Below are 12,577 nucleotides of genomic sequence, written 5' to 3' on the forward strand. Positions count from 1 at the left end.
GACGATAGTACGCCGGACTTTCGTGTTTACAGCATGGGGGATTCCGTTTACGCAATCGTGAATATCGCCCCGGAATATTTGCGTCGATGCGGCGGTCATTGGTGTAATGCACCCCCCCCCCTCCCCACCCCTGAAAATACACGCGTGCACCAATATATCGGATATCCAGTGCAGCAGCAGTTTAGTGCGTTACAGTTGTTAACGGCAGTCGCGCCGAACTTGGCAATTTAACGTTCTAGGCGCGAACGCGCGTCGCGCCATACATATTCAGTGGCCTAATAATTAGGAGTTAATACACCTGAGCGCCATTATTTCAATTTAATACCATGGTGCCATGGCAAAATCGCAAATGTTCTCACGCCCGCAAAATCACCATTGAGAGACCGACGCGCGTCCCCTCGCGTCGCGACATTGAACGTTGCATAATTCGTGCTCTATGCATTTATCATCTTTGGTCTTAGTTAATTCCACAAACAGTAATCAACGATTACCTATTCAATTTTCAGCCGGAGATTTCGATTTTTTTAACGAATCTGTGCTTCTCTCTCTCTCTCTCTCTCTCTCTCCGGCCGACCGACGGAAAAAATCTCCGGTTAACCGCTCAAAATTCTGATGAACTTTTTTTAAATGCGTGCGTCCATTTTTTTCTGGTTTCGAAAAAAAATTCCGACAGATGGATTGCATTCGATGATCTTTTTTTTTTTTTTTAGAAAGAGTGCTAAAAAAGGATAACAGTTTCGCCGATTTCGCAAAATATTGAAAAGAAATATTCTAAATCCTATATTTGTTGGAATAGTATTAAGTATTTACTAAATATAAACATATATATATATATTTATTTACAAGAATATTTATTTGATATAAGTTTATTTTTTTTATTGAGTAAATATTGATTTACTATAAGTAAATATTTAGTTAGTGCTATTTAAACAAATATATTTATGAAAATTTAGTACATTTTTTCAATATACAAAAAAAAAACGTTCAAAAGTAGCAAATGTGACAGTAACGTTATTATCAATATAATGAAGAATCTTTGAATGTTATTAATGTTCTACAATAACTAATCATAAACATATCAATCTGGATATTGACAAGAGGATTAAATAATGCAATAAAATAGGAAAAAAAACACGAATTATTAATTCTTTTACATAAATTTAATAATCTACGATATAGGAATACTTTTTATTATATTACATCTATTTCATTACGCTGCAATCTTTGCAGGATATAACATTTTGCAAATACGAACGAATAAATGAGGAGCAATAGCTCAAAGATAACGCATTCTGGTTCGCCGAGCACAAAAAGCGTGCACATTTGTTATGAAAAATTTCGCGTTAGACCACGAGTTTAATATGGAGATAAAAGGAAACGTTCTTCGTTATACGAGAGGAGGACTATTTAACAGCGAAAGCACACAAAGCCCGGATATATTAGCGTACGCGGAAAAGATGACCACCGTCGTCGCGTACCGCACACAATAGAAGATTCGGTTTTTGTGCCGGCAATGAATATGTCGTCCGTGCAAAAACAAGCTGTTAGATCCACGCGACGACAATTATTTTGTGCGAACGCGCTGAGCGAGCGAGCGCATTATTTGGACAAGAGCAGACGCGCCAGGCGTGTTCGAGGACCCTCGTTCCTCTCACTTGTACACGCATTACGCGCGCGTGGAAACCGCGCGCGACGACAGGTCATAACATGGTGTACGTTTTGTCGTCGCTCCCCTTTCGTTCGCTGTTAATGATCGTACGTTGCTCGCGGTAATTTCGCGTCGCGTTCCGGATCACTCGGAGGCAAGAGATACGCGGTGACAATATCTGTTTCCTGAAAACGTCGAGAATATGATGCGAAGAGAGTGACAATTAAATATTGCCGAGATGATCGTGTTGTTTCATAAAATTGTACGAAATATTCCAGCGTTTACCGTAAAGTTATATTTATCACCATTATCGTATGTACAATAATATGAAATTGTTTAAAAAAATTGAATCCTTTCCAAAAACGAGGTTCGATTTTCGAAAGGAAAATGAACTATAAGTTAAAATGTGATAAATTGATAAAATTGCTAAGATAAAATTGAGTACCTAATTGTCATTTCTGCATTCATATTTTACACGGAAAGAACGATTTTATGCTGAGGTATCTAAAAATTTAACTAGATCTGAAAATAATTTTATTGAACCATTAAAATAAAAAATTACGTAAGAATCTCAAGCATGATGAGGAATGCTGGGAAAAGTTCTGATATTCTAGTAGCTAGTTTGAGGTCATACATCATACAGCGATTTCCATCTAATTATTTTGATAGTCCAACAAAAGATGTCCTTTTCGTCCAAGCATTATGAACGTAAATTATCATTCAAAATTATTGCTTTTTGTTTTTAGAAAAAATTCAATAGCTATCTTCTAAAAAAAAAAACATAATTTAAAAAAGAAATATCTTTTTGTTTGAGAACATTTTCTATAATCAATAACGTTACCAAGAGATGACGTTTATATTTTATTCATAATTCACTCCAGAGAAATTAATTCCCACTCTAGTGTCAAATTCCCACTGCAGTTTCTAATTAAGAGATATGAAATTAAATTAATAAGTCCCTCCTTTACGCTCGACACGCTTTTTAATAATCGCACGAAAGTAATTCTTTCCGAGCTGTTCTTTTCTCCCAACGCTTTACAGCTTTTTTTTTTTGATATTAAGCTACCGACGTGAATACTCCACGAGGCGACCACCGTATTCCACGTTGCACCAGGTCATGGTACGCCTGACCCAACTCCACTATGTTCGGAGAACAGGCACACGTAGTGCCCGTAGTATACCTAGCAAACATTAGCAATAATCCCACCGCAGCTATGCGACATACGTACGATAATAGTTATTATCATCCCTTCCCCTTGTGTAAGGGAAACTGTTCTGCCTCGTGATATTCCGACGATACAGCACGCGAGAGCGTTTCCCGTGGAAAGGTAATCAACGCCGACTGAAATTTCCACGAGGGCGGTAAAATCTTTCGTGGTAACATTAAACCGAGTGAGAGCGAGAAGGATCCTTTTCTCTTCATTGCGAGAAAGAGGAGAAGGTTGAAGAGGAGTAAGAGGAGGAGGATCGTAATCAGAAGGTTCCGAGAGGACGTAGAAGATGACGACGACGACGACGACGTGGTGGAGAGCAATTTTCTGTTGAGAAACCTGCTTGCACCCGCCGTGCCGCCTTATTACTCTTTCCTCTCTCCCTCTTCTCGTCATAGTCCTGCCGCGTGGCAGGACGAGAGAAATCCTTTCCATCCACTCGAATCTTCTCCCTTTCGCGCAGTGCATCGGTGGAGATCCTTATTGCTTCCTGTCGATCGACACTTGGCTAGCAAACGACAGTCAGAAATATCCTACCTAGCTATCTAGCGGTTGCCGGAATTCCGACGTCCTTTTGGTTGTCGATAGAGTTTTAAAACGCCGATTGATTTTTATAGCGTCGGAAGGAAGAGAATATCTTTTTTCATCAGCTTGTATCCTTCACGTTTCCGTTCGTTTTTATGGATCTCATTTTTTTTTGCGATTCGGAGTTTTATGTACATTTTACACTCTGTATTCTGGCAATTCTCGTGTTACATTAATACTAAGATTATCCTAATATCAAGATCCTAGTATTAGATTTGATAATTTCTATTATATAGTAATATACTCGGTATAATGATAAGAAAAATAAAATTAATATTACATAAAAAGAACGATTTTGCTGAAGTATTTCGATAAAATAAAAATTTAGATAGATGCATGATCTACAAATAATTTTATTGGAGTATTAAAACAATTATGTAGGAAACTCAAGTATAATGACGCGGCAAAAAGTTTTGACATTCTATAATAATCAGCTACAGCTATAATAATCAACTACATCAACTACTGATTAATTTGCTAAAATTTTTCATCGAAAAATATGTTGAGTAATAATAGAATCAATCAATATGTAAATTAATATTATTTGATATAAATTAAAATATTTTTCCTAAAGAAAATTTTGAAATTGAATACCAATTCATTTTCTCTCTTCATAATTGTAAGTTTATTCTATAGAGTTTTCTATAGATTTAGCAGTTAAATTAAACGTTATACTAAATTTTTTTTTTAGCACTTTATAGCAAATATTTGTAATTCCTAATTTGATGTTCTGAAATGAGAATATAAGTTACTTTTACTTACCTTCAATGAGTTGGTCCAGCATAGCATAAATGTGAGAAGTCGCTTCGTCAGTCATGACCCAGCCTCCGGTGGTCATTTCTAGTCGGCCGTCCTTGACTAATCTTTTTATGACCATCTTCTTCGTCGGGTGAGCACTGAAAATGAAGATAAAACTTCTTATGATAAGAGAAAATGAACGCGAATTTAAAACAAAAAATAGAATTGAACTTTTTCCAAAGATTAGGTTAAGAATATCTTTCAAGTTTTAAAGAATTTATCAGTAGAGAAAAAAATAGAACGTAAGGAAATAATGTAATATCAAATGTTTAATAATTTAACATAAAATTTTAAAAACGTACAAAAATATATTATGCTTAAATTCTGGCTTGAAAAATCGACTCTAAATTCAACAATAAACAAAAAAATGAAGATTATATGTATGAAATCGATTTGTATTTTACACAGACAATCGTTCTCCACCATAAATGATTAATCCCAGTTCGACTTTGGATCAACGTCGAATTGAATCATTCTCGCGTGACTTGTCCTGACTCGCGTTTGTTTTATACTAGCTATCATGCAATTCGGTTGCAAATCATATTTATCGCTACCGCCGTCGCATTTCAGCCAGCTAGGATTTACGTGATTTGTGCGTCCGAGTGTTATGTACGACCTACATATCCTTCCCTATTCGAAGGTGGTTTCCACATTACGTCGTTTATGTCGGCCATAAAGCCGCCACGGATTCCACCTACTATATGTCTCTCTTTCTTTCTCTCTCTCTCTCTCTGTTTTCCCAGATGGCTAGTAGGTTGGTTTAAGGTCGCTAAAGCTAAGGTGGTTACGCCCAGGCCAAACTGGGGCATTTTGAAGATGAGCTTTCCTCGACGTGGATCTGTTTAAACTGCATCGCCACCGATGCGATAAATTTTTTATGCGTCAGATGCCGATACAATTTCCTAGCGTTTTACGTTCTTAGGGTTTCAATGTATGTCGGTGCAATCAGCCTGATTGGTTTATACAAAATTTTAACAACGAATATATTTCGAAATAAAATACAAAATAAAAATGATTATTCTAAACTATCTCATTTTTTAATCTTGAGATAAAAAACGTAATTTTACTAAAGTTAAGTATTAAAAGACAATTTCTTTTAAGTATTAAAAGAAATTGTCTGTGTATCTAGATTGTAATTTACTAAAATAAATCAAATATGATAAAAGATCTTTAAAAATAAATATGGAAAGTATTCAATAATCTTAGAAAAAAGAATATAATTATTTTTAAACTCAACACACAAATAGGAAATAGAAAATGGCCATAACGATCGAAGCTGAATTTTTTTAATGCTTAAATAATTCAATGTGAATCTGTATGTACTATATGCATATATGCTATATTTGTAGTAATTTCGTCAACTGCGCGTCGAAATTTTATCGGTTTAAAAACGCAGCTAAATTACTAGAATAAATATCATCATTAAATTTTAATGCTTAATAGGCATCTATTAAAGAGATCTTTATATGCTGGAAATCTGTAAGTAAATTTATAATGTAATTATTTTTAACACACGTTTATTTAAAGAATGATTGTAAATTATACATTTATCAATTGCGATTATTTAAATAATTCTATTTTATAACTATTTTTTATCATCTTAATTATTAATTAAGTATTATTTTATATTGATTTAACAAAAATTAAATATAATATATAAAAATAAAATAAAAAATATACTGTAAACTCCAATGGGATATAAAAGTATAGAGCTATTTAGAAAAATACATTTCAAATGTATGATTGTTTTATATTTTAATAGTCAATGATAAACGAGAGCAATTCTTTAAAAAAAAAAAACAAATATATTAAAAATTGAAGTTATATCTTAAATATTGTTAGTATACATTACATGCACTAAAAATACATAGTATGATATCTAATCACCAATTATTATTGATTATATCTTGTTGTGATTTTCAGATAGAGTTCCGAGTTAAAACCTTCAAATCTTCTAAATGTGCCAAGATAATTCTTTTAAAATAAATATTCATGTTTCTCAAAGCTTTATTTTCATTATGATTGACGAGATATTTTTAATCAGATTTGCGTCCGGACATTGAGAATGCCAATCCATCGATCGATGTCATTTTTACGTTTATGAAAATCTCGTAAAAAGCATGTCTCATGAAAAGCATGATGACAAGCTATAATTAATGAAAATAGCACAACATAATAAGTAAATGCATTTTAATGAATGTAACGTACTTTTAAAATATAACTTTAATTTTTAATATATTCTGTCACAGAACTGCTGATGATGTTCTTGTACCACTGACTGTATCTTAAGGCTTTCAATCGATTATATACAGGGAGAAGTTATATAATACCGGTCGTTCTACGTTTTTGTAAAATAATTTGAGAGACTTAATGAAAATTAAAAAAAATTTTTTATTTATATTATTATTATAATTCAAATTATATTTAATAAAAGAACGGAAATTATTTTAAAATTGGATACAAAGATTGATAATTAGAGCTCTATAAAACTAACAAGACTAAATCAGTAGAATAAATCGGACTATCGGAATTTTTAGTATTCATTTTGTACTAAATTGTATTATTAATGATAATTTTGTACCTTGTGCCATTTCGAAAAAAATTGCTAGTTTAATATTAAACTGCCAGGAACAATTCAAAATAAAAGAAAAGAAGAAAAATAATAGAAATCAATAATCAGAAATCAATACGATTGAATTTGTACTGTTTTGTATTGCCAAAAACAATTCTATATTATGTCATTTCCAAAAAAAAATAATGGCGCTGCTAATTTAAGATTTAAGCTGGCAGGATATACCAAAAAAAAAACAACACAAGGGCAAAAATTAACACAACTGAATTTGTACTAATTTGTACTATTGAAAATAAGTTAATATTTTACATGTCTCCTTAAATGACTTTATTAGTATATATAAAATATTTAAAATCTATGAGATATTCCACGTCAAACTGGGCATTTTTGAAACATCGTTTTATTTTATTTTTTTTTAATTTGCTAATCTTCTACAGATAAAAATATGAGACACGTGTTTCGCGAAAAAAATACATATGACATCTTTTTTTTGTATTGATGCAAATTTAGTAAGTTGCAGAAATTCATAAAAAATGTCGCTCATGCGAATATTCAAATTATTATATCGTCGAAACGATTAGTCGTTACAAAAAAATGTAAAAGATCGATTTTAAAGATCCTTATAAAAATTTTTCACCGTTTTGATCTCATATGGACGTTTTTAGTCCGTTTTTAGCCCGTTTTTAGTCCGTTCTTGCCCTTTTCTTGCACTCACAAGCACTCGCAGTGTATCGCGAAGAACGATAACGAATATAAATGAATATACGTATGAGTATTTTTATTTTTGAGTGAATTGTTCGTTTTCAATACTCGTTTTTCCGTTGAAAGTATTTTTGAGTGGATTGTCCGTTTTCAATGTCCGTTTTTCAGCTGGTAAGTGAGAACACGTTAATACGTCCCTCTTTTAATAATCATTTATTTATCGCGTTTATTAATTATCACATCAATTTTACATTAAACGATTAAATAGTATTTTATTTTAATATATATACATATAATAATTTTTAAATATTTCATACAATATCTAATAAATTGAAATGGAATTCAAACAATAAGGTAACTCCGATATTTATATGACGCTGCGCGCCAAGATTTACGCCACAAAAATTAGAAAGAAGGAATTGGAATAATTTGCAGGCAACCAATCTATTATATATGCTTTTATGTTATATTAGTATTGTAATTTTAATTTTTTACTGTAATATTAATAATATTATTATTATGTCAGTTGAATCGATTTGTCAATGTAATAAGTAGCGCAACCTTATCATATAACTCACGTTAAATCATTGCTATAGGGAGTAAAATACAGGAAGTAAAGAAGACTTGGTTATTTGGTGATACATAAATATAGAGAGATGATAAAGAAGTATAGCAAAATACAATTTAACTTCATTCTCCGTTCGGCTTGATGTGATACATCTTCACCTGGGCTGTGTTCAGGAATTATGCCTAGATAACACTGCATTTTTGCTATAATATACGTGACGTAACTTATAGCTAGAGTAATCTGAGCGTAATTCCTGAATGCAGCCCTGTTTGGAATAAGTATATTAAATTCAATGCATTACATCATAAAACATATCATACTTCCTCACATCATAACTCTCGTAATGAATGCAAGATTAGAATTATTATCTATTATTTTTAATATATTATATATTCATCATTCATATTCCTTAATAAACTTTGTAAACACATTTAATAAACTACTGCGTCGTTTTATGTTGTATTTCCAATTATTATTTATAACTCTTTTATGAACCGTAATTCTGAGATCTTTGTGTGCGTGCGCGCGCGCGTGTGTGTGTGTGTGTTTTTATATACCTATATCTGTACATCACATATATTTGTATACAATGTATTAAATATAATTACTTTTGTAAGATGTATATAAGTAAGATGTATATAATAAGATGTATATAAGTACAACAGAGCGAATATCGACATAGGAGTTACGTGGCTCAGTGGAAAAGTGGCAGCCTCGGTAGAGCAGACTTGAAGAGCAGGCTTTGATTCGAATCTCGACAGGAGCGGAGCTAATTTTCTCGTGCTATCGGTTATGCTTTACTACGAATTACGTAATTCAAGTGATAAAAACGTGCAATGTGAGTGACGAGTGCTAAATGAATATTTTGCACTCGTATACGTTTTTTCATCTCAAATTTACGCAGCACATATTTACCACTCAAAAATACTCGTAATGTATATGTTTTTATCACTCAGATATACTCGTGTCCTGCATGAGTGCAATCCGTTTTAACCACTCATTTTACGTAAAAGTTCCTGTTTGCGACCTAAAAACAGAGTCGTACTCATTGAGTAAAATGTACGTTTTCACCACTCAAATTAACCGTTCGCGCGAACTAAAAACGAGCTAAAAACGGCCAAAAATTTTTATAAGGGTCGTAAATTGTTCTATGGATGGGTTATTTTTAATTTATCATTTTCATATAAATAAATCATTTTCCCTATTTATTTACAATTTTTATCAATATTTTTTATCATCGACTTACCAATTAAAAAATTTTGTAAAAATATCATTATATTCCCATTTCAATTATGAAGCAACTCTGAAAATTTCAACATAGAACTCGAATAGATTGTATAGTTAAAAAATTCGAGTTCCATTTTGAAATTTTCATGGGAATATAATGATATTTTTACAAAATTTTTTAATTGGTGAGTCGATGATAACAAATATTGATAAAAATTGTAAACAAATGGAGAAAATGATTTATTTATATGAAAATGATAAATTAAAAATAACCGATCCATAGAACAATTTACGATCTTTAAAGTCTTTAATTTATTTTCAATGGTACAAATTAGTACAAATTCAGTTGTGTTAATTTTTGCCTTGTGTTGTTTTTTTAATGGTCCTGCTAGCTTAAATCTTAAATTAACAGCGCCACTGTTTATTTAGAAATGACACATAATATAGAATAGTTTTTGGCAATACAAAATAATACAAATTCAATCGTATTGATTTCTATTGATATTATTTTTTTTCTTTTCTTTTATTTTGATCTTGCCAGCTTAATATTAAGCTAGCATCGCCACAATTTTTTTCGAAATGGCACAAGGTACAAAATTATCATTAATGGTACAATTCAGTATAAAATGAGTACTAAAAATTTCGATGAGTCTAATTTGATTCTGCTGATTTTCTTTGGTCTCGCTAGCTTTATAAAGCTGATAATTAGCAAAAAGCGAGGCAAAAAGGAAAAGAATTCAAGGTTGTGAAAAAATTGTTGTATCTACTAGCAATAAACTCAATAGATTTCTAGATGAAAATGACTAAAATATTTAAATCATTTAAATTTTAAAAGTCTTTGTAAATTATTAAAATTTACGTAATACATATTTTATGATACGTAAGACATATGAAATTATATATATAATGTTTTCCTTGTAAACTGTAACGTTCAAAAAATCATGTATGTATGTACGTGAATATACATTACATATATGATTTCTTGAACGTTACAGTTTAAGGCCAATATTTAATATATCAATAAAGTACAATAAGGTTTTATGAAGCCCTTTGATTGGTTGCAGACAAAGAGGGGGGTTCTCAGATCTCTCCATCCTACAGCTAATTAAAAGACTTTAAAACAAACATTGTACAACATAAAACATCGGCCTAAGAGTTAAAACCCTTACAGGTTGGCCGATGGAATGAAAGACGAGATATTTTTGAATATCTTGCATCGTTATATAAACAAAATGATCATATCAATGCTATTTTCTTACAGCTGATAGACTAAATAAAAATATAGTATATATAATGCGATAAAATTATTTAATTGTCTGAGAAACAAGAGATCAGCTCTGAAAAATAATTTTTGTCCAAAACACACGCTGTCAACAAGAGCTCTATTCGCTACGATTTAGTAATACGCGGATTACGATGATATATAAAACAATAGGATGCATCCTTTCGTGTACGTACAGCGTTATCATCTAATGGGACAAGTAAAAATTAATTTTGATCGATATATAAGCTAATCAATATTATATGATTTTCCTCTAGATTATAATTATTTATCATTTCTTCACTGATTGCTCTTCAATTGAGATTGCATACCTGACAATTCGTAAGCATTCGTATTTCCATTCCCATTTTTTTTCAATGATCCAATAAAATCGATTCGCGCGGCATGACTAAACCTTCAAGTAAAAATTACTTTTGAGCAAATCTGCAGGATTTTCACATTCTGTCTCTAACAACTGGAAGAGAGTAATGAAAGCGAGCTCCCCAGTGAAACTCATCTGGAACTTATCATTTTATCTGTTCTCTTTCCCTCTCTTTCTCTCTCTTTTCTCGGAATCCACTCGTGACACTTCTCCGTCTTTTTCATCCCTACTTCATCCACGGCTTTTCCGCGGCTCGTTAAGAAGAGGAGAACTGCTACCCGGCGTTGTTCTCGAGTTTCCGCTTCGTTCTTCCAAGCGCCAAGTGACTCGAGAATCACCACCATCCAGTTTCCGATACGATCGCTCTCATCCTCCCGGCCTATTTTACAACAATCCATTTCCAAGAGAGATGCTTGCGTGCGAAAAACGGTTTGTTTAACGCACGAATGCTCGGACAAACGTTTGTCTTTAATTAGAATAGAAATGTAGAAACCAGTGTCAGTATACATAGAAGCGTTCTCAAAAGAGTAAAACAATGTTGATAGGAAGCTCGTCAATCGTGTCGCGAGTTTGAATTTCGAAAATAGACAATGAACGTTGCGTTACTAAATATGTACAATTATTCGAGGCTATAAGTTTTCGTTTATACAACGCTTTATTTGAGAGTTCCATTTTATAATTTCAGGAAAAGCTCACGAGATTACGAAAATCCATAGATTAGCACACAAATGCACTGGTGTTTGTCTTTAATTACAAATGCATAAGTCAATATTCGTATTAATAAGTCACCCCTTCAGAGAAATATTAATTATACCTTGTGAATTCTGGGAATGCTTTAGAGGAAATTTGCACGGTGTCGTTTTGAAAATTTCATTAATTTTTATTTATCTTGTATAATATCATTTAATTATTATTTGCGTTATTCTTTCTATATTTAACTATTTATTACATATATATATATATATATGTATTATTATTATTATCATACTAGTTTTCAACATTTAAACATAAAAAAGGAAGTGTTCGTTTTATGTAAATATACGTATATTATAATTTGAAGACAATTTCTCGATGTATTTTCTGACATAAAGTATTTGAAGTGTTTCCTCTCTTTTACTGTAAATATTTCAAAACATTTGATCGCGCATGTACATAGAATGCACTCACCTGTCCCACCATAGTGATAAGAATGAAACCTCGCTCCAGATAAAGGTCATGTTCGGCCATTGTTGCAGTTTCGAGACCATGTTATTTAGGATGCTCCTCGTAGAACTGTGGAAATACTGCTCGAATGTCTTCAGCCATCCTGGATCGGTGTGACTGTGAGGCACAAGGATAACCTGCAACAGAGAAACGCGATACCATCGTGAGTTTTATCAGAAACGTGCCACAAATAGTAATATGCCGTATAGGTTAATGCTGCCTTTCATAAAATATTTAGTATAGCCGGAAGCATTATTAACGATTCTTGGTAAAAGTGATAATTAAATGTAAAATGCGGAAATTTCCTGTATTCGAGTGAATATAATTTCAAAAATCTTTAACTTAAAATTAAAGCACTTTATATTTATTCATTTATTTATTTATTCATTTATTTATTCATTTATTTATTTATTTATGCGT

General features: G+C 31.9%; 1 protein-coding gene and 1 long non-coding RNA gene across 3 annotated transcripts in view; one reads left to right on the forward strand and one right to left on the reverse strand.

Moving 5' to 3' along the window:
- LOC105153680 (uncharacterized) overlaps positions 1-12,577 on the forward strand; it is a 103,284-nt gene that overhangs the window by 39,387 nt on the left and 51,320 nt on the right. The gene's annotated exons all lie outside the window — the stretch shown is intronic.
- The window catches only part of alpha-Man-IIb (alpha-Mannosidase class II b), a 194,819-nt gene that overhangs the window by 21,721 nt on the left and 160,521 nt on the right, over positions 1-12,577 (reverse strand). For both annotated transcript variants that reach the window (XM_087408303.1, XM_011068676.2), the window contains exons 4-5: positions 12,122-12,294; positions 4,207-4,340 (exon numbers count right to left, since the gene is read on the reverse strand). In XM_087408303.1, coding sequence (XP_087264429.1) covers positions 4,207-4,340; positions 12,122-12,294 — 307 coding nt within the window. The remainder of the gene's footprint in view (positions 1-4,206; positions 4,341-12,121; positions 12,295-12,577) is intronic.

The sequence above is a fragment of the Acromyrmex echinatior genome, chromosome 7 (genome assembly GCF_024713525.1).
Source record: "Acromyrmex echinatior isolate Ae372 chromosome 7, ASM2471352v2, whole genome shotgun sequence".
Lineage (NCBI taxonomy): Eukaryota > Metazoa > Arthropoda > Insecta > Hymenoptera > Formicidae > Acromyrmex > Acromyrmex echinatior.